Source organism: Amphibalanus amphitrite, unplaced genomic scaffold, assembly GCF_019059575.1.
Source record: "Amphibalanus amphitrite isolate SeventyFive unplaced genomic scaffold, NRLGWU_Aamphi_draft 000077F_arrow, whole genome shotgun sequence".
Classification (NCBI taxonomy): Eukaryota; Metazoa; Arthropoda; class Thecostraca; order Balanomorpha; family Balanidae; genus Amphibalanus; species Amphibalanus amphitrite.
In genome coordinates, this window is record NW_024881573.1 from 939,857 (window position 1) to 962,332 (window position 22,476).

A 22,476-nucleotide genomic window follows, 5' to 3' on the forward strand; every position below is an offset into this window, starting at 1 on the left:
GGTCACCGATATCAAAATTCCGAGATATACATTTTATAGATAGTGTTGCTCTAATCAATCGCTGAAAGTTTCAAAGCAATCGTTTAGTCGGTGTAGCTATGACGAGCATTCTTATTTTTTCTGAGGTGAGGTCACTTGGCGTGACCTGGTGACCTGACCTAAGGTGACCTGGGTCTGAAATTTTCACAACATGTGCGGAAAAGATGCACAAACAGGTGTGCCAAAAACGGCGGCGCTCCGCGCCGCCGTTTTTGAGATACCTGCGAAAAACCGCAAGGGGGGTGTTCAAACACCCCCCCGGCCCGGCGCGGGTTAATTAATTAAGGCTTAGCTAGTAAATATTTTTTCATGATATCACGCGTGCCTTGACATTACTTCATAGAGATCTCTATCTCTATCTTCATAGAGATCTCGAGCCTCTACTGAAATACTCAACTCTGTAAACCTGTTGTAACTCTTTTAATTAATAAAAGAAAAAGTGTACCAGAACTTATGCCGCACCCTGTAGAAAAGTGCATTTTTATGTCAAAAATAAAAAGTTGAAAAATTGACCTTTTTTCTTAGCCCTCGTTTAGTTATGCATGGTATAAACGATTTTTTATGCTTTCAATGCACACTTATCACCAGCACTGTGACTTGGGGTCACATATAACCATTACTGTCGGATTCGGCGTGAAAAATAAGCCATAAAACATGTGTCGCACGCCCATGTAGTAGAAAGTGAAAACCGTGACCTTTCGTGACCTGACATGACCTTGACCCGTTCTTAGTATGACCCCTATACGCACATGGTACCTTCACTAGGTCTTTGAGGTCATTTTTGGTGAGTTTTGAGCAGCAGCTATTGATTCCGCTGTCCGTAAGCCTAATCATGCAAAACCCCAGAATTTGACCTTTGACCTGACCCTGACCCGAAAGTTGACCTCAATCTTAAAATTTTAAGAGTGCTTTGGGAAGGTCTCGTAGAGACCTTTCGAACGCCGCCTCGCGGGGCTCGATGCGACCATTGGTTCTCGAGATAAAAGGGGGTCGGATCCGACCCCCCCCCCCAGGCTGTCGTGGGTACGAAAATAGCCCAGGCGGTGCCGGGTTAAGCGGCCTGGCCCCCATACAGCTGGGCACCCACAATCATTTTAGGAAAATTACACCCCTGTTTGAGGTGCCCACTCCGATTTGCACCCCCAATGTCATTTCTAAAGATACACTTATGCGTAAAAGTACCTATGTGGCATTATCCATTCATATTTTCAAAACTCCTATACTGAGTCATACTTTGCCAGCATTCCTGACAAAGTACGACTACGAGTCGAAAAGGTGCAGCCTTACCATAAAGTAGCTTTTGTCCTGCACCATGCGGGACCGGCCGGATCCACCCGTCTTCATGCCCGACAGGCCCTGCTGGGTGATGGGGCGGCTCATGACGCGAATCTTCTCCATGGAGCCCGTCACCGGGCGCATCGAGCCCGCCCGCGAAACGGCGGCGCGCGACACCGGCGCTACTGGCGCGGCGCCGGTGAACGGGCGACCCGAGGCGCCGGTGAACGGGCGACCCGACGTGCCCGGCCTGCCGGTCTCCTGCTGCGGAACAAACAACGGAGGCTTTACGCGAGCTTTGCCAAAAGGCTGGGAACGTGGGTATATAAATAGGTGCATCAACAGGCAACACTTCTGTCATATTTAACACATGATTTAGCAACTCGCATTAGGACTTCCCGGCATCTTCCCGGATGAGGCAGTTCGCCTCAGAGGCCTGTTTCACTTACAAATAAAGTTTGCAATTACAAAGGGAAAAATTGAGTCTAAAAGAAATAATTACCAAGATTTGAGATTTCGATTTCACGGAAAATCCGAGCAATTTTGAGTTTACAATTTACTTTCTTTTTATAAGAAAAGGTTTATAAGGAAACATTAAAATCGTTAACTGTTTCACGAAGACCAGGAACTTGAAAGAAAACATTGTATTTACAAAACCTGATACTCCAGTGCTCTTGGCGTTCTGAGTTTGGTTACTTTTAGTGAAATAATGCAAACCAACCCATTATTTAGAACAAATGTGCAATTCTGAGTCGTTTTATGCTCTTCTTTACGTAGCACATTTCTAAGGAACCACTAACCAGGTATGAACAAAATTAAATGTCGTCATGTTTTGTCATGCGCGCGCCATAATTGCATTCAACAGTTTTCTGCTATCAAATGTTTTGAGTGCTAATTTCTTTCAATAATAAGAAATTGTGATCGATCATTTATATTATTTTGCTGGAAATATTTCTACTCAGAAGGGCCCCATGGGGCTCGTTACAGCACCTCTTGGGCCCTAAATAGCCACACTAAGATCTCCATAAGGGCCCCACGCCGGCTTCTAAGGGCCGCTTGCGGCTTTTAAGGGCACCTCGGTGGTCTCCAAAGGCCCGTTACTGGCCTCTGAGAGGTCTTATCGGCCTATGAGGGGCCAGTTCTAGGGGCATTTCCCGCCTGTGATGGTCCCACACTCATTTTTCTGAGGGCCCCATAACGGCAACTGTGGGGCCCTCGTCGGCGCCAATGAGGGCCCACACCGGTGTCTCTGAGGGTTTCACACCTCCAACTGAGTGCCTACACCAGTGCCTATTAAAGCCCTATATCGGCAGGTCTAAGGACCCAGCCAACACCTGCGAATCTAAAGGCCACCCACTGGTGACTTTTGAGGGCCCCACACCGTTGACTCTGAGGACCCCACCGGCGTCTGACATTACCATTCCGGTCTCCAAGGACCCCACAGGACTTCTTCTGCCGGCCTACGGACCCCTTGCCGGTCACTGAGACCCCCTGCCGGCTTGTAGAGAGTTTGCGTCAGCAGCTCTTTTAGCCGGTCCCGTAGCTCAGTTGGTAGAGCGTTGGACTCCGCGTGGTGAGAGCACGCGTTCCCGGTTATAACAGTCCGGATTCGAAGCGCGACGGGCGCTCGACATTTATGGGCCTCCTGACAGGTATGGCTGCGGTTGGTGGCAGGCCGTAGCCAGGCGAAGTCAGTGAGGGGACCGGCCGTGCGCGGCTATGTGCGCACGTTGAACTTTGGACTGCAAATTCTGCCATAGAACCGGCATTGCGCGATCGGAGGGTAGAGGGCAGGGTCATTGCAACAAGCTTCGCTTAGCGGTGGCTCTGTCCTTGTGAATCCTTCCTATCAAAAGGTTCGGACTAAATTTATAAAAAAAAGCTCTAAAGGCCCCACACCCGTCTGTAACGGCTCCACACCAGCGTCTATGAGGGCCCACAGCAACGCCTGTAAGGACCCTCATCGGCGCCTCTGAGAGAATCACACTAGCACCTCTGAGCGCCCACACCGGCACCTGCATGGCGGCCCCACACCGGTGCCTCTAAAGGCCCCTTATCGGCGGCTCTGAGGGCCCTACGCCGGTGATTCTGAGGGTGCTACCGATAACCGAAGGCACCACACAAGGCCTTAGTGTCGCTGAGCTTTAATCCCATACCGGCCCTCCGAGGGCGCCACGTCAACGGCACTCATTTCCCCACACCCCTCCCTCACACCCGGAGCGGGTAAACTGTGTTATACCTATAGCAACGATTTTACCACCGTTGTACGTTATGTATTTCTCAAAGTTGACTCAAAATGGTCCAGTATAAAATCTAGCCTGCCAAACTTATGGCCAAGGTCAGGCCCAAATCAAAGCAGAGCTCTGTTTGCCAACCGTTTATTTATCAGCATGCTGCGAGCATGCTGCTACTTCTTGGCTCCTCATTGGTCAAATTCAAGTGGTCTATTCGTTAGACCAATGAGAGGCCAAGAAGCGCCAGCAATAACTTCCTTATATGGGAAAAGCCGACAGTACGCTGATATAAAAAACAGCCACCGAACAGGGCCCGGGATGACAATAGCAGATGTTGTCAAATCGATACTGTATCAGCAGAAACCATTCAGATCGCAAGGAAAATGACGTGTGTTGATGTTTAGCTGTATAAAGGAAAAAAGGATGAAAGAAGTCCGGAAAAGGGAGGAAAGATCTATTCTCACTGCCTCAATGTTGAGGGGGCGCCGCCCCCTCGGCTCCCAAGTTGGGGGGGGCAAGCGCCCCCGCTGCCCCCCCCCCCCGCTGTTCCCGGGTCTATGGTTTCTGACACACTACATCTACAGCGTCCATCACAGGTACTTTAGTAAATAGAGAAACAACATCAAAGCTCACCATTACATCTGATTGCGAGATTTCCATTTCCCTCACCTGATCTACGAAAGCACTTGAATTGGGTACCGTATATTCAGATTTGCCCACCACAGGACTGATCACCTTGGTCAGGTACGATGCTGTTTCGTACGCTGGAGAGTCGATCATGCTAGTGATAGGTCTCACTGGTGTTCTTGACTTGTGGGTCTTGGGAAGGCAGTAAAGTTTAGGAGCGGTCGTGTGTGTGTGTCGGACGTAATTTCTTCGCAAGTTCGTTCGTCATATCGCCGTTCTTCCTCAGAGAGTCGATCACGTTTCTCATCATTTTTTCTTTTCCAGGTGTAGGCAGGGCTGAAAAAAAGTGTTTCGGTGGTTGTCGTCCGAAGGAAAACGGGCTTATTTGGTTGTCGACTAAAGATGTCTAACCCGCGCTCCGCTGAGGGTCCTTGATTTCCACGCCCTGCTGGAGGGGGGGGGGGGGAGGGCCGGGTCCAACACCCCGCTCTTTCAACTCTGATCCTGGGTCGATAAGGACGAAAATATGTCATTCATTTTTTAGGTTAACCCGCGCCCTGATGGGGGGGGTGCATTTTGGCCCCCCCCTGTGGTTTTTCTTAAATAGCGAGAAAATGGCGGCGCGCAGCGCCGCCAAATTTTGGGTACCTTACCGGGCATCAATTTGACACCTTCACACAAAATCTCAAGTCACAGGTCACCTCAGGTCAGGAGTTATTGAGGTCAAACTGAGGTCATGTTCGAGCAAAAATAAGCAAAAAACATGACATCTTGAAACGCTCACCAATTCTACAGTTAACAAGCAATTTTAAAGTTCTTTATGTGGTTGTGTAGAGAAAAGACGGCGCTACAAAACTGCTATCTCGGATTTTCGAAATTTTTGGATTTTGACCCCCAAAAATCATAAAGATTGATTTTTTTAGAAAAACTCAAAAAATTTCCAAAAATTTTTCGAATTTCGAAAAAACCGGAATATATGTGATAGTCCCTGCGCTCTTCGATATACATACCAAATTTTAGATCGATACCTCTTTTTTTGGCCAAGTTATAGCGAAAAAACTGTTAAAAATTGATGACGTCAAATTTTTGAACTCAATTTTTAGCAATTCTAGACCTCGTAGCGCAAAACGGAGACCACCATTGAACTCCCCGTGACGAGCTGCATCGAATCGATACCCATTTTATGCAAATATATCAACTTTGAAATTTGACCTAATTTGACCTGACCTTGACCTGACCTTGACCTGACCTTGACCAAAACGTGACCTAAGCTGGCCCTAAAGTCTGTCTGACCCACATAATCGCATTTGTCATGTAAAATGGACCATAAAACATGTATCACACGACACTTTCATATTGTGACCCCCCCCCCAGTGACCTGACCTCTGTGACCTGACCTGGTATCAGTGACCTCAAATAGCAAAATATGTGTTTGAAGAACTTTTCTCCATCGATAATTTTCAATGAAATGCATTTTACTCGATTTTACAACGCATTTCTTGAAATGCCTGTAAACGGTGAAAATTCGACCTTTGACCTGACCTGTGACGTCATCGGTTTGACCGAGGTCAATGAAATTGGGTCACAAGGTAGTTCCCCGCTGGGGCTATCCAACACCGTTTACCGCTTGTCGCTATGTTGCGTGGTTCTCGAGATCTGAGGGGGGGCCAAAATGGCCCCCCCCATCAGACCGCGTTGCTCGGCAGACCCCATCTGGGCGCGGCTTAAGTCAAAGGTCATGTCACCAGATGCCATTAACCTTCCAGGCGGTGGGGGGGGGGGCATTTTTTTGCCCCCCCCCCCTTAGTTTTTTCGATATATCTCGAGAACCGCTGCGCCGATCGTCACCAAACTTTCAGTACCCTCCCGGGAGTAGCTAGCGCACATGGTGACCAAAAAATTTTTCCAAAGGCTATGATAGATTGGCCGCTAATGACGTTAGAGTGACGTCAATTCTGCCATTTTCGACCCAAAAAAGGTTTCGCGGGAAGAGCTGTCAGGCCTACAGCTTTAGAGATAGGTACAGAAAAATGTTTCAGACATAAAAGGTGTGGAATCAAGAGGGCTACAAAACTGCTATTTCAATTTTTCAAATTATGGATTTTGACCTCTAAAATTCACAAAAAAAAAGATTTTTTGAATATAATAGCCGAAAAATCCAAAAAGTTTTTTGAATTTCGAGAAAAACGGAATATGTGTGATATGCCCTACCGCCATCTATCTACATACCAAATTTGAGATCGATACCTCTTTTTTTAGCCAAGTTATAGCGAAAAACTGTTCAAAATTGATCACGTCAAATTTTCAAACTCAATTTTTAGCAATTCTAGACCTCGTAGCGCAAAACAAAGACCACCATTATACTCCCCGTGACGAGCTGCATCGAATCAATACCCATTTTATGCAAAAATATCAACTTTGAAATTTGACCTTTTTGACCTGACCTTGACCTGACCTCCACCAGAAAGTGACCTAAACCGTACCTGATGGCCTTATAACCAACACCATTGAGTTGGAAATGAAAAACTGGCCATAAAACATGCATCGCACAACCTTAGTAAAGTTGGGTTCATGTGGTGACCCTTGGTGACCTTTGGTGACCTGACCTGTGACCTGACTTGGTATGACCAGTGACCTCTAATAGCAACATATGTCAGTAGCGGCGGAACACCTTCAATTAAAGGGGGGCACTGCCGACTTTTGGTCCCATTCTTTCCATGCATCGTCCATAGGGCTAATGTTAAAATGCCAAAATCAAAGGGGGGCACGGTGCCCCGGTGCCCTCCCCGTTCCGCCGCCTATGACATATGTACTAGACAACTGACGCCCTATCGCTGATTTTCGACAAAATGCGTTTTACTCGGTGTTACAGCGAAGCCCCGTGAACGGTGAAACATTTTATCTTTGACCTGACCTGTGACGTCATCGGTGACCCCGAGGTCAATGAAATTTGGTTTCCTTCGACAAATTTGACAGGGCTATCGAACGCCGTTTGAATTTTCCGGATCCGTCCAGTAGTTTCGGAGATACGGGGGGAGGCAAAAAATCCCCCCCCCCCCCACCGCGCGGAAGGTGGCCGGGAGGCCCACCGCCTGCCGGGTTTAATGAAAAAAATGTTGCCTTTTTCAACTTTCTTTTTTCGAAACACCGGCACGTAACTCAGAAACCAATTACATATAGAGATACGGCGCCGCGAAAAAGATTCGATAGCCCTTTTGACCCTTTCCGTGACTTCAACGGTGCCACTGGTCGACTTCCACTCACCTGCTTCCACTCACACTTCCAACAAAACGCGTTTAAGTTAGTACATGCACTTAACCCGCGCCCTGGTGGGGTCTATTTATAACGCGACCTGGTGGGGGGGGCTATTTTTTGCCCCCCCCCCCCTCGTATCTCCGAAACTACTGGACGGATCCGAAAAATTCAAACGGCGTTCGAAACGCCTGTCAAATTTGTCGAAGGAAACCAAATTTCATTGACCTCGGGGTCACCGATGACGTCACAGGTCAGGTCAAAGATGAAATGTTTCACCGTTCACGGGTCTGCTAGGGAATGCGCTAGAACACCGAGGAAAACGCATTTTGTCGATAATCAGCGATAGGGCGTCAGTTGCCTAGTAGATATGTTGCTATTAGAGGTCACTGACAATACCAGGTCAGGTCACAGGTCAGGTCACCAAGGGTCACAGGTCAGGTCACATGAGCCCAACTTTACTAAGGTTGTGTGATGCATGTTTTATGGCCAATTTTTCATTTCCAACTCAATGGTGTTGGTTATAAGACTATCAGGTACGGCTTAGGTCACTTTCTGGTGAAGTTCAGGTCAAGGTCAGGTCAAGGTCAGGCCAAAAAAGGTCAAATTTTAAAGTTGATAGTTTTGCATAAAATGGGTATTGATTCGATGCAGCTCGTCACGGGGAGTCTAATGGTGGTCTTTGTTTTGCGCTACGGGGTCTAGAATTGCTAAAAATTGAGTTTGAAAATTTGACGTCATCAATTTTGAACAGTTTTTTCGCTATAACTTCGCCAAAAAAAGAGGTATCAATCTCAAATTTGGTATGTGGATGGAAGGCGGTAAGGACTATCACATATATTCCGGTTGTTGCGAAATTCAAAAAACTTTTTGGATTTTTCGATTATTATATCCAAAAAAATTATTTTTTGATTTTTGGGGGTCCAAATCCAAAAAATTCAAAAATCCGAGATAGCAGTTTTGTAGCCCTGTTGATTCTACAGCTTTTATGTTTTATCATTTTTCTGTATTTGCAAAGCTATAGGCCTGACAGCTCTTCCCGCGAAACCCTTTTTTGGGTCGAAAACTGCAGAACATGACGTCACTCTGACGTCATTTCCGGCCAACCTATCATAGCCTTTGGAAAAAATTTTTGGTCACAATGTGTAAAATTGATGTCCGGCACTGAAAGAAAAAATGACACCCTGTACGGGGTATTGACGGTCATGTCAAAAATAACACCCGAGTGGGGTGTTTTGAGGGGAGTCGCTGAGCTATTATAAATGGGGTGTTTGGCGTACACCCCAGGAGGGTTTCGACGCATAGTGGGGAGTCGCAGCCGCTAAAGGGGGGTCAGCGCCGGCCCACATAGGGTTCCGTTAGACTCCAGGTGACACCCCTCAAATATTAGTCGAGCACGCCTTTTTGGTCCCTAAGCACCCGACAGGGTGTGAAACTTCCAAACTAGGGTGTAAAATACAGCAGCTGGACTCCGCTGTTCTGCTAATATAACTCCCCACATTGTCCCTGACACCCACGCGGGGAAACCGCGGGCCTTCAGCAGGGAGTCGCACTAAGCTGCTTCACTCCCCAATACTTTTGAAAACTCCCGGCGAGGATTTGGTGTCTTTAGGAATTTGTTTTGTTGGGTTAGGCCCTTTCGGTCGACAAGACCATTGCAGAGCCGGAAGGATGATAGGAATTAGGGGGAGACATTGGTCTGGGCAGGCACCCTAGTGAGTCGCCGGGGCTGAGCCCGTCCGAAGACAGGCCACCCAGCCCCAAGGCACTCACTGCACCCGGCTACGGGGTGCGCTCCCTCGGGAGCAGCGGTGCCGCTCCAAGGGAGCAGCCCGCATGAGATAAAGTTGCCTGTCCAGCCCGGAGGAGGGTTGCGGCGTGGTGGAGTAGGATTTCAGTATCCTGAGGATAGAAGCATGGAAAGGTATTTAGGAACGAGAATCTCAGACTATATTTATAACCGGGTGAGGAGTTACTCTTTCCGTTCGCGGCCTTGCGGCGCCCTGTAGTGTGCACGACCAACGTATGACACGGTAATCAGTCTAGATATCATCGTGATATAGTTGGCCACTCTACGCTATGCACGCTTTTGCCTTAGCTCCAAACATGCACCAGCCATTCGTGAAAAACAGGTCCCGATTTTACCAACTTTAGTTTGCGCCATCTATCGGTAGGATTTGAAGCTCTACCTTCGGCCTACCGATATTATCCTTCGATACGGCGCACACAAAGCACGTTAATGAACACGAATGATGCTGCGAGAAAGGGCGTCTTCAACACCTGCGGTGAGGCTAAAAAACATTCGCAGTTTACGCGTCCCGAAAGAAATATAGCCGATCACAGCGCGGAGACGGCGCCCGGGGCAGATGGCAGCACCTGTGTTGGTGCGCATCTGATTGCGAGGTGTCTGTCACATTTTTCTGTCTGTTCTTTTTTCTGTCCAAGGGGGCCCCCGGGGCACGTCGCCGCCAGCCATACCGCATTTGCGGTATTTGCGGTATGGGCGGTACGCCCCTGACTGAGGGTCGCAGCGACACTTTGGAATGCAACACGGGGTGTCACTCCAGGATAATGACACCCCAGAGGGATTTCAACGGGGGTGTCTCAGCGACACTCCAATTTTTTGGTCTGCAATTTTTGGGGAGTTCGCTAGCCGAACCTCTCCCAAGGGGGTCATGTACAGTCACCAGCACTTGCTACTAATCACCTCGTTTTTGTTCAGTAGTTTGAAGACCGATCAATTCTCAGTCGCGCAAGATACGTCAAACGATCCGTTTGGTCCTCCGATTTTCGAATATCTAGCTTGTTTTTGTATATTCGAAGCATTTTGGGATGGGGAGCCAAAAAACCTCTCTTCTGCCCTAAAGTGTGCCCCAAGAAGTCGTAGAACCTAGCCCCGCCTCTGACCCACAGACTACTAGTGCCATCTCTTGTCAGCCGAACATGCCGCAGAAGTAAATAATGTCACGTGACCTTTGCACACGCTACAATTACTACGCAGCTGTAGTGGGGGAAGCGGGGCGGAGACGTGGAGAGGGACGCGATCGGTCGGCTGGGGTCAGGTCGCCGAGGTCAGAGGTCATCCGCCGGAGGGTGTTTGAGCTGTTGGGCCGTGTGGGCTGGGGCCTGCGGAGTGGGTAGCGCCTGGACCTGTCTGGAAACAGCCCTACAACGCTGTGGCAGTCGAGAATATTGTGAGGAAAGAGAGAGAGAGAGAGAGAGAGAGAGAGAGAGAGAGAGAGAGAGAGAGAGGGAGAGGGAGAGGGAGTGAGAGAGAGGGAGAGAGAGAGAAAGAGAGAGAGAGGAGAGAGAGAGAAAGAGAGAGAGAGATGAGAGAGAGAGAAAGAGGGAGAGAGAGAAAGAGAGAGAGGGAGAGCGAGAGAGGGAGAGCAAGAGAGAGAGCGAGATAGCGAGAGAGAGAGAGAGAGAGAGAGAGAGAGAGAGAGAGAGAGAGAGAGAGAGAGAGAGAGAGAGAGAGAGAGAGAGAGAGAGAGAGAGAGAGAGAGAGAGAGAGAGAGAGAGAGAGAGAGAGAGAGAGAGAGAGAGAGAGAGAGAGAGAGAGAGAGGAGAGCTAAGAAAGACTGGAGGGAAGGGATAAGGACGGGAGGAGAGAAAAGAGAGACAGAAAAGGAAAACCAGAGAGGGTAAAATGAGAAAGAGGGCAATGGGTAAATCAGTGAGAGGGAGCGAGAGAGGAAATATTGAGTTGTGTCAGCTTGTTTCACATGTAAAATGTAAATTTGCTTTCCATCATTACAGTTCCGGATTGGAAATTAAATCTTAGCATCCTTATGATAAACCCACGTTGACGGGATGCAGTTAGCGGCGGAACACCTTCAATTAAAGGGGGGGGGGGCACTGCCAACTTTTGGTCCTATTATTCCCATGCAACGCTCATAGGGCTAATGTTGAAATGCCAAAATCAAAGGGGGGCACGGTGCCCCGGTGCCCTCCCCGTTCCGCCGCCTATGACGGGATGGGGACGCTTTTATGGTCGTCGTCGGGAGCTCGGCACTAATGGGGTCTGGGGATGATGTTGGAGGTGTCGCAAATGTTTCATAAAAGAGATGCTATTTTTTGCACAACCTATTAAACATTTTTTACGTTTGCTATGAAAATGTTAGGCCCAGTTCCTTCAAGATCAGGTCCACGACTCCACAGCTTACAATAGGAGCTAGCTAACATAACAATTAACCCGCGCCGTGTTGGTGGCATGAACTTTCCGTCGAGTGCTGGGGGGGGGGGGCGTTTGCTGAAGACCTTTGCTGAAAACTGCTGAAGACCTTTTATGTCCTAAAATGACCTCATGGGCACACACAGGAGTCACAGGTGCAATTTTCCGATTTAGTGTGTCATGTTTACCTATGAACCGATGTTTGAGGTGTAGAACGAAATTCGTCCAAAAGAGGCGCATTTCAATTTTCTCCCATTGACTTATACCTAATGGAGCAGTCGCAAAATTGACCTGACCTTAGGTCACAGACATAAAAAAAATTCGAGGTATCCATTTATTTATACTTACTGTTACCCTAAGCAATTACTGAAAGTTTTAAAGTGATCGCTCAGTCGGTGTAGCTACAGCGAGCTTTCGATTTTTTTTCTGAGGTAAGGTCACTTGACGTTACCTTGTGACCTGACCTTCAATGACGCTACGCGTGGCGTCGCCGTTTTTTAGATATTCGCGAAAAACCTGAGGGGGAAGGGAGTAAACCCCCCCCCCCCCCCAGCACGGCGCAGGTGGTCGACATAGCGACTCGGACTGAACAAATGCCTTTAACGTTTCAACGGTTGAATAAGGTGAGAGGATTGGGGTAGGCTTGTGTCGGATTTTCTTCTGCTTGTCGGTAGTTTAGGTTGAAGTTAATTTCGCGAGCTTTCCATGATCATTCAAGAGGGAAAATTCAGCTGCACATCGTTCAGGTCAAAGTAATGCCAAACATTCTCAAATTTTGTAGTAAAGAGCCAGTAGTCTACGAATATATTCAAAAAACAATTAGAAAAAGAATAAGCGGACCGGTTTCGTCTGTCAAAGACTTCTTCAGCGCTTTTTTTCAAAAACGTATAAGAAGAAAACTAGCACAGTGACAATCGTTTGAAATAAAATTGGATTCAGTAAGAACTAAGAACTTCATTGTCCGAAAACCGCTGACAGTTGATAGCTCAATGACACTTAGAGCCGTGCATAAGGAGGCGTGAAAACACTCTCCTCATCTCGTTCTATTACGAGAGGACCATGTCATGGCGTGAGAAAGGTGTTCTCAAAATAAATGACACTATATGAGTGAATAAATAATCCGCGCCCCCTTGGGCTATTGGCGGACCCTACCACCTGGTCGGGTGGTGCAGCCGTTTCGCCTTCCACCTGAGATCTCGGAAAGTTACCGACCGATTTTGAACATTCAAAGAGCGTTCGATTACCCCACCAGGGAACTACCTTATTACCAGGTTTCGTTGACCTAGGTGCAACCCATGACGTCACAAGTTAGGTCAAAGGTCGCATTGTTTCACCGATTTAGTCTAAGGAATGCGTTACAGTCAGTTAACACATCAAATAAAAGGCATGTTATCGAAAAACATCGATGGAGCGTTGGTTGTCTAATTTGCCTAAAGAGGTCATTGATGCCAGGTCAGTTCACAGAGGTCAGGTCACTAAGGGTCACAATATGAACCCAACTATGCTAGGGTCGTGTGATACATGTTTTATGCCAATTTTACATTTAAAATTCAATGGTGTGGGCTAGACAGCCATTGGGGTCAGTTTATATTACATTCTGGTAGAGGTCAGGTCAAGGTCAGGTCAAAGAAGGTCAAATTTCAAAGTTGATATTTTGCATAAAAGGGGTATCTATTCGATGCAGCTCATCACAGGAAATCCAATGGTGGTCTTTGGCTTGCTCTGTGTGTTCTGTGAGGGCTAAAAATTGAGTTTGAAAATTTTACGTAATAAATTTTGAGTAGTTTTTTTTTGCCATAACTTTGCTAAAAATGGAGCTATCGAGTTTATGTTTGGCATATATAGAGCAGATAGTTCTATAACATACATTTCAGTTTTAATTTTGAAAGTTGTTGGTATTTTTGGGGTGTTATACTTCTATAGTTTTGATGGTCAAGATCATTTTTTGTTTGGAAATAAGAGTACGCAGTTTGGTAGCGCTGTTTATTTTACATCTTCTTATCTTGAATATTTTTCGTTATCTTCAAAACTGTAAGCGTGACAGCTCTTCCCGCTAAACCTTTTGTTCGGTCGAAAATGACAGAACACGACATCCCTCTGACGTCATTTGTGACTAACCTTTCATAAGAGCTCTGGAAAAATTTGGTCACAAGGTGTAAAAATGATGCCCGGAGGGGTCTTGAAAGTTTGGTGGCGACATTTGCTATACTTTAGGAGATATCGACTGAAAAGGAGAGAGGGGGCCGTTTCGCGCCGTCCTCCCCCCCTCAACGGGGCTTTCAGTTGCTGCTCTCACAGAACTCTTGGCTATATTATAACGTAGTGGAATTGCAAGTCGCAATATAAGCTTCCTGCCAGCGCCGGACCAGAGTTTAAACATGCAGGCTGAATTTTAACATTTAACTTTTTTTTTAATTTTTAAACCGTTGAGCTTTTTAGAAGTTGTATGAACTGTTCAGCTCCTTTTTTGGTCCATCACAGCGGGCTTGTATGTCATTTGTCAACCAAAATCGAATTATAAACTTTTTATTTGGTCTGGCTACCTCGCCAACTTCTTAACTGGAGGATCGTTTAGAAGCTTTTGATTGGGCACTGCCCACGTTTTCTGTCTAGCTTTTCGTGTCATAGACACTGTCTATGACACGAGAAGAGGCTGCTGACATCGTTTATCGCGGTTGGATAATATCAATCCACGTCCCAGTGGCTGCTCGATCGCACTTTCCCTGGCCCACCTCTCCCACCAGGCTAGACTTTGCCCGGCACAGCCGTCGCCTCAGTGCCTCGGGCGGTGACCCGTTCAAAGGGGCTCACAATTCGTATGGTGCCGTGGCTCTCAAACCAATGCAGAACAGTGAAACGCAAAGGCTCACTTTCCATATAAGGCCAACGGCTGATTCTGGCGCCGGGGCTTCATTCATGCTAAGGCGCCCAATCACAGCGCCGGATTTCAGTTAGTGTCGGGCGCAAAAGCTACTATGCTCCGCCCCTCCATCACGTGACCCTGCCCTCACGTGGCCTCAGTCACGTGGTGTTTCCACTCCTTGGCGCATGGCGGCGCTAGTCTCGCAGGGGCGGTGATAGCTTGCTCCCCCGCCGTCCGGGGGTGATGGGTAGCAACTGCTGGTGACTGTACATTTTTGGGGCGTCAAAAGGTAATGGGGCTCCCGTGTCGGGTGTCACAACACCCATGACATCCTAAAATTATGAAAACGGAGCCTAATTTAGGAGTATTTTGGAGTATGGGGTGTCAGATTGTAAGAAATGGGGTTCCCCGATTTTTTTTTTCAGTGGGGAGGGTACTGAAAGTTTGGTGACGATCGGCGCAGTGGTTCTGGAGATATATCGAAAAGTCTGGAGGGGGGGCAAAAAATAGCCCCCCCCCCACCAGGTCGCGGGTTAAGTCGTGCAGACGCCACGTACCTTCCGTGCGAATACATTCTAATTCCTCTCCTTTTTGAAAGCGTAGGGCGCTCAGCTGTCAGGTTCAAATGTCCGACGATCCTTATTCCTCGACCTTGGAAGTCCCGAGACACCATACCCTCGTGGGCATGACATGGCGTGCCCTCCCCGCATCAAAATATTACCGGCACTGACGCGGTCCCACTGCGGACCTACCCCCAGGCGCCGCCGGGGGTGGGTATGACGTCACAAAAGGAGCCCCGGCGGATTGGAGGGGACGCTAACTGACCGCCGGCCGGGGGCGGCGCTGAAGGGTGCGGGCAGGGGCCGGCCGAGTCCTGGAAGGTACTAGATTTGCCAGACACGTGCATGCCAGTGGACAACCACGGCGACCACTTGGTATGCCATTGGTCGCCTTTATGAGGGTCGCCGGTCGGCCGTCCGAACGATGGTCGAACGACGCAGTATATACTAAATAGCTACGGGGAGTTGGAATATGTCTGTAGCTATACCAGGAAATTTTCCACTGGGATGCCGCCGCGTAGCGGGTGGTAACGGACTCGAGAACTGCGAGTCGATTTGATGGGGGAGGGAGGGGCAGAGAATGGTTGTGGGCAGAGGCGATTGGGTAGGGTGGGCACTGGCAGAGACGAATGGATTGCGCGCTTCTAACCGCACTAAGCGGGAGGTCTAAATCAGTTCAGGCGCTGCGCGTGGTCGCCATTAGATCGTCTTTTCGGTTGTCGTCGACAACGACAAAACGATATAATTTTTCACCCCTGGGTGTAGGATCGCTTGGTACCTTCCTATAGGCAGGATCATCGAGCAGAGTTTTCGCCTTGTTGGTGTAATCCTCAGTTGCCATTACTACTACCCTATTTCCTTTGTCTGAAGGGAGTACTTTGATGTCTGATCTTCTTTGTAGATGCTTCACCCATCTCTCTCCTGAACAGTCATATCGACACTTTTTTTAAACCCCACATCTCATTTTTCGTGAATGTTCAGGAAACGAGAAAAACGTTTTAAAAAATGTGTAATCGTCCGATCTTGTTCAAATTTGCTCTTTGGGAAACTAAACCATCAGCAACTAAGGATGTGACCTACTAATTGATGAGTTTAATGTATTTCAGTCAATATTTCACTTATGGGGTTTAGAAAAAAAAAACATGTTTCGAGTGCACTTGCATAACAAAACACCACATGTCACACTCATGTTTATTTTTACCCAACACAAATCTGTCATCTGAAGAGGCAGGCGAATACACATGACTTGTTGCCAGTCTCAGACAAAAACACAACACAATGAAAGACTTTCAGGCATACACAGTCAACGCGCAGTTTTAGTCCAGTCATTGGCCGACTGGAATGAACTCACTGGTCTTCCTCGTCCGACTCGGCGAGCTCATCCGGAACCGTGAGCTCACTCTTCATACCCTTGTACTCCTGGTGCCTCTCCTGGGGAATTATCCCCTTGTCGACGAGGGCCACGAGGTCCCTGTACTTAGCCGGGTTTATGGCCAGCGGTGCGGGATACGCCTTTCCAGGAAGGCTGCTGTCGGCGCTGGGACGACGACCTCTCCGTGACGAGCGCTGCGGAATGACGCTGTGGAGCTTGATGCCCTCCTGGCCCGCCTCTTGTACGCTGGTAGCGTACTTGACGCCAGTGGACGTGGCTTGAACGAAGCGGATGGAGCCCCATGGAACGCGCTCCCCGTCTTCGTTCTTGTTGGTCTTGAACAGTTCCTTGGACGACCAGTCGAGGAAGTCGTCGTGCGCCATTTTGACCACTTCGTAAGGGAAGGGGTTGACACGTGCCGCGCGAATGAATGCGGGCCACTCAGACGGTGCCCAGACAGCGCGCTTCCGGACGAACCGCTCGATGGTGCCGTGCACGCTGTCGACGGGCATGGACGTGTGCCCGGGCAGGAGGAACGTGACCTGTATCGTGTGGATGTTCTGCAGGTTCTTCAGCATCACGGGAAGCGAGCTCATCAGGATCCTGTTGCGATTCTGACCCGAGCAGGAGTCGCAGAAGAGACTGACTTTTGTGACGTTCCTCTCCTGGTCGACGAGCTTGAGGTAACGCCACACGACCGTCGTGACCTCGTTGGCGCCGCGCTTGCCGTCGGTTTCTCCCCACAGGAAACAGAGGCCGCGACGGGTCTGGCTCTCATAGACAGTCTCGTTGTAGACAGCGTACCTGTAAAAAATCACTGATATCAGTTCACGGAACAAAAATGTCTGATCTATTGCGGCAAAACAAAATTATGAAACCTACATTAAAAAGCTTGGGATCTGCTTCTTACTGTATACATAGCTGCACACTCAGGCACTGTCAGTGAACTGTTGAGAGGCAATGGAAAATGACAAATTATATGATTTACAATTGATATCAATGAAAGTGAACTCTGACTATTGCGCTTTTTTGTTGTTTTCTGTGCAAAGTTTCACAGAATAAAACTCAGAGCTCAAGAAACTAGATAAACAAACCACTTTTATGACCGTACCTGCGTGAATATCCGACGAGCATCGAATCCGTGTGTGGGGTGTTGAGGACTTTCTGCAGGTCGAAGGAGGCGACGCGCTCCTGCTCGTCACGGCGCTGCTGGGCGGCGGCGAAGAAGTCGGAGAGTGCCCGCTTCTCGGCCAGGTGCTCATGAATCTCCTCCTCCGTGATTTCTCCTCGCTCGTGCTGTGTGCACATGATGCACTTATCTTTGCGGGGCTGGTGGATGCCGATGTTAAACGTCTTGAAAACTTTTCTGAACACTCCGAATCTGAGGGCCCCCGGAACGGCAGTGCGATACATCCTGTATAAACTATGCACGCTGCTGACGTCAGACGGCAGATAGCGACGCGCTGACTTAGCGCGGCAGTAGTGGCTCGGCACGGCGGGCAGCGCGCCGATCCAGGCGCGCAGCGCGTCCAGCTTCTGCGGGTCGACCGAGCGACGCGCGCCACCTCGGCGCGTCGTCTGCGGATGGCCGGACCTCGTGTTCTTGATGACTGTGCGCACTTGTTCCGCCGTTATGTCCAGTGTGGCCATCAGAAATTTACGGCAGACAGGCAGTCGCTCACCGTTCTCCCTCTCTATTGTGTAAGCGACAACCACGCGTCTGCTGCTCCCACTTTGTTTTTTGACGATCGATATCGACTTTGAGAGCATGCTGCGTTGCTCAGCGTTGCTGGTGGCAGAATAGAACTGCTCGAACGCCGCCCTGCGGACCTGCTCCGTGATGTCGGCACATCCGCATCGAGATCGACGATTACCAGCTGAGCATGGGTTCGGCCGCATGATTCTTGCATCATGCACTTTGCTGCTCCGACTGACGAACGATCGTCCGCGCAAGCGAGCGAGAGCTCGGTTGCCCTCTTGCGACCCGTGACGACGCCGTCCTTCGGATGAGCGGCCGTCACGTCTCCGGCACCGTCGCGGGGGCCACAGTTCCTGGCGGCGCCCGCCACTGGATCGCGGCGGGCCTGGTCACGCCGCCCGCGGGTGCCGATGATTATACTCTCGTCAGATGACGACGATGGCTCCAAGTCGGCAGCGTTATTATTAACGTCTGAGTCTGGGGAACTGCCCAGACCGACGTCGCTGATGTCGTCGGCGTCGTCGTCGTCTGCCAGGACGCTCTTCATCGCGGCGTTGTCCATCTCGAGTCGAGATGTCAATTTCAGAAATTTTGGAAACCAATACCAAACCGATACCGACCAAAACCACTGAGATTATACCAAAACCGAACCGATTTTCAGAAATAGGGGGAAATACCGACTAGATACCGAAATCAGGGAATTATCAAACAAATGCTTCAAACTTTCTCAAGACATATGATAAGCCTTGAAAGGTACCTAATACTTTGAAATAAGGTAACAAAAACAAATCAGGCAATCTGTTAATTATTTGCATTGCAAAAAAAAACATTTATAACTTATTTTGTAACTATTAACAAATATTCAGGTCAGTTATTTTACTGGAATGTGGATTCAAGTCAACTGCATGAGGTGTTAGGAAAATAACTTGAACCCTGAATCTTGTCCGTGCCTGACCCATCAAACCTTCTTTCAATTCAAGTCATTCATTTCGAGTCCGGTCAAGACAGGGTTTAGTGTGTTATCATGATCCAAAAGTGGTAACCCAATTGACAATGATGGGCTACACCTTGGGCTTGCTACACCATTAATGTAAACAAAGCCCATGATACCTAGTCCTACAGTTAAACCCAAGTAGCATGGTGATTGGTGACGATACTGACGCAACCAATTTTTCTTCATAAACAAATGTGTAACACAACAAAACTTGATAAATAATTACTTACGAGGCACACTGATAGATAGCAGACACCACTGTAATGATATCGCGATGAAATCTAAGTAAAATGTCCATAATTTTACGGAAGCATTGACACACGTCACGTGTCATCTCTTCCATAATGGCGGCCTTACAGGCGGCGGCCATTTGCATTTGATTAAACTGTATAAAATAAAGTTTTTCTTTTCTTTTTTGCTTAAGTCCACTTAAATCAAAATTCCTTGTATAGATTTTGACATCTTAAAATTAATTCAAGAAAGTTGTAGGCCACTTTTGCTGAAAAATGAAGTACCAGAAAAGCATAGTTGTTCAATTATTTTCAATTAATTATTGAGCTATATCGGTTCCTCAACCTGGCGCAGCTGCGACATTGAAATGTTTTTAGATGTGTTCAGTTTTGAAACTGCTGTGTGCGAGTCAAGCCAAAAGCCAATTATATTTCATAAGTGTTTATGATAAAATTGCTAGCGATCTGTATCTGTTGAGAGAGCAGGAAAGAGAACACTAATTGAAGAAAATAAATTATCCACAGGATCATGACAGCATCGCTCACTACAAGGCTTTTTGAAGTTGAGCGAAGTTGAAGATTTGTGGGCTGATGGGGGTGATGATGAAGTGACAAATGCTGCCTTAAATATTAGATGATAATGGTGAAGCTAGTGCTGTATTAAACAGGGTTTTGGATAATGTAATTGCATTGCAGTAAAATGGAGAGGAAGACAAGGTCAAGATCAATCACAGACTCCTCAAAACAAAGTCAAATTTGTTGCTAATAAATGCTTTGGAAATTTTGAGAAAGGTAGTTTAAGTATGTTTTCCAGCATACAGTGAGTTAAACATTAATTCATGTTTATGTCTTGCACATTGGCTTTCTTTGTAGGATAATTATCCTCATGGTATTGGAATTTGCTAACACTGATAAGTTGCCATTTAACATTGGTAGACTGATGTATTTGATATTACAGTTGTCAGTTGATGTGTTTGCCCATTTGTTAGGATATCATGCATTTGGGAGAAATGTGTCATGATTGCCATTTTTCTTCATCCAGTGTCATTTAGCAAAATCAAATTTGAGTTCAGAAGGTTTATCAAAAATGCTTTCAAATATTTTATGACAGTAGTTGATTTTCATGATACCGACAAAATACCAAATGCTTTTGGTATATAATACCGAATACCGAATCGGTATTGGTTCGGTAACGGTATACCGAAATTTTGGTAACCGATTGACACCACTAATCTCGACACTCAGCGCCCAACGGCCAACACGCACCACGCACTGATCGGCGGCTGCCCTCCTTTTGGCGGGCCAGCCAACGCGTGACCCGGCGTAAACTCAGCCAGCCGTGAGCCAGCCAATCAAATCGCTGTGCGCCACGCGGCCTGGGTCAGGGACACAGCTGCCCACGTGTTTCCGGTCATACGTGCCGGCCGCAGATAGGTCGCCGCCAACACCGCGGCGACCGGCTGTGGCGGTCAGGCTGTGGCCCGAAGATGATGAAAAGATGATGAAATGATGATGATGAAAGCAGTCACGGAGAAGCATCAGAACTCGGAGTCACGCAGTTTCGCAAACTCACGAAAAAGCACTAGATGTGGGGTTTAGAAAAAAAACATATGAGTTGTGGGGTTTAGAAAAAAATGAACTTGAAAAATCATGATATATGGGGTTTGATTTTTTTACTTCAAGCGGGCAATTATGTACATTTTGTAAATCTGATAGCACCGAACTGTGCCCCATTAGTAAACATTAATGGCAGACCGAAAATCTCAATTTCGAGAAAAATTGAGATGTGGGGCTTAAAAAAAGGTGTCGATATTGTCTTTTAGCTCTTTTTGCTTGGCCTTGGCTATGAGGCCACTGACCTTTGACCTGGTGTCAGTTGGCCGGCTGACCTTGGCCGGGTCGGACGCGTGTGGCGGCGCTCCGCGCGGGGTGGGGTGGCGGGGTGGGCCGGCCCGGGGTGTTGCCGGGTGGGGGAGGGTCGGGTGGCGTGGATGGGCTGGGTGCGGGGGATACTCGTCGGGCTGGTGATCGGGTGCGGGAAGTCCGTGTCTCAGGTGATCCCCGCCCTAGTGCGAGAGGATTGGACAGAGCAGGGGATCTTTCTGGTTATAAAGACATCAGAGAGTACTTCTAGGTGTCTAGCGTAGCATGTTTTTCGAAGTGTTGTTCTGTTTGTTTTATTGCATTGTCTGCAGTCTCGACTGTTATCGCAATGTTTCGCAGGCTAAAGACATTCGCGGCCTACGGTTAGTCTTGCCACTACGTGGGAGATGCGCGCTGTGGTGCCACGAGCGAGACCCTTGGCGCCTACTTTGTCATTTTTGCATAAATGTACACATGTCATGGTACTCGTGTTTCGTTGAATCTTGTCTGCTGGTAGACGCGGAGCGGTTCGGGAGCCTGATCTCGGGAGGTTCACTCCTGGCGGCGGCGGCGCCTTCCGGGGCGTGCCTGCGAGTCCTGCGGCGGGGTCGGCTGCTGCTGGGTCGGCGGTGGAGATGGTGGCGCCCGTCTCGGGGCGTCACCTCTCCAGCGACAGGGGCCGGCCGCTGTGGGCCCTGCCGGCGGCTTCGGCGGCTGGGGGCGCCTAGCTTGCACTCCTTTCTATTGTTTCCTATATTCCTGCCCATTCCACTCGCTAACCCACACTCCTCCCCGCTATCCCCCTGTCCCATCTACCACAGGAGCACACCCAACTCCCAGTTCACGGTGAGCAATGACAGAACTTAAGATAATGACATATATGTAACTGCAGGGGTCTCGGGACCCAGGAGAAAAGAAGAGATGTTGTCAATTTTCTTAAAAATCTCGATTTTCATATTTATTTATTGCAGGATACACACCTTACTGAAAGAACAGCACAATTTTTCAATGCCATTTGGCGTGGGAAGTGTTATCATTCCTTTGGCACATATAATAGCCGTGGAGTGTCGATTTTATTCAAACCAAAAGTACAATACAGTATAATTCATGAAGAGCGTTGCCAGGACGGCAATTTTCTTATTCGTGCATGTAGTATATTTCTGAATAAATACACCATTGCGACAATATATGGACCAAATGATGACTGCCCGGCCTTCTTTGATGAGCTATATAGTAAACTGGAAGAACTGCCAACTGATAACATTATAGTTGCTGGCGATTTTAATTTTGTCAC

The 22,476-nt window shown here is 48.1% G+C and overlaps 2 protein-coding genes across 2 annotated transcripts in view; both read right to left on the reverse strand.

The window, feature by feature from the left end:
- LOC122379422 (intraflagellar transport protein 74 homolog) overlaps positions 1 to 22,476 on the reverse strand; it is a 439,917-nt gene that overhangs the window by 235,628 nt on the left and 181,813 nt on the right. The window contains exon 6 of the mRNA XM_043361638.1: positions 1,327 to 1,578. Coding sequence (XP_043217573.1) covers positions 1,327 to 1,578 — 252 coding nt within the window. The remainder of the gene's footprint in view (positions 1 to 1,326; positions 1,579 to 22,476) is intronic.
- On the reverse strand, positions 16,228 to 18,552 carry LOC122379424. Its single transcript, XM_043361640.1, has 2 exons — positions 17,508 to 18,552; positions 16,228 to 17,200 (listed from the first exon to the last, which is right to left on the reverse strand). The coding sequence occupies exons 1-2, from the start codon at positions 18,293 to 18,295 to the stop codon at positions 16,372 to 16,374; spliced, it is 1,617 nt and encodes a 538-aa protein (XP_043217575.1). The 5' UTR covers positions 18,296 to 18,552; the 3' UTR covers positions 16,228 to 16,371.

What these genes read in the sequence shown, in the direction of transcription:
- LOC122379424 (XM_043361640.1), bottom strand. Translation starts at nt 18,295, where the DNA reads ATGCGGCCGAACCCATGCTCAGCTGGTAATCGTCGATCTCGATGCGGA. An exon ending in CTCGTCGGATATTCACGCAG is followed by an intron (nt 17,201 to 17,507) that starts GTACGGTCATAA and finishes GATTTTTTACAG; the next exon opens with GTACGCTGTCTACAACGAGA.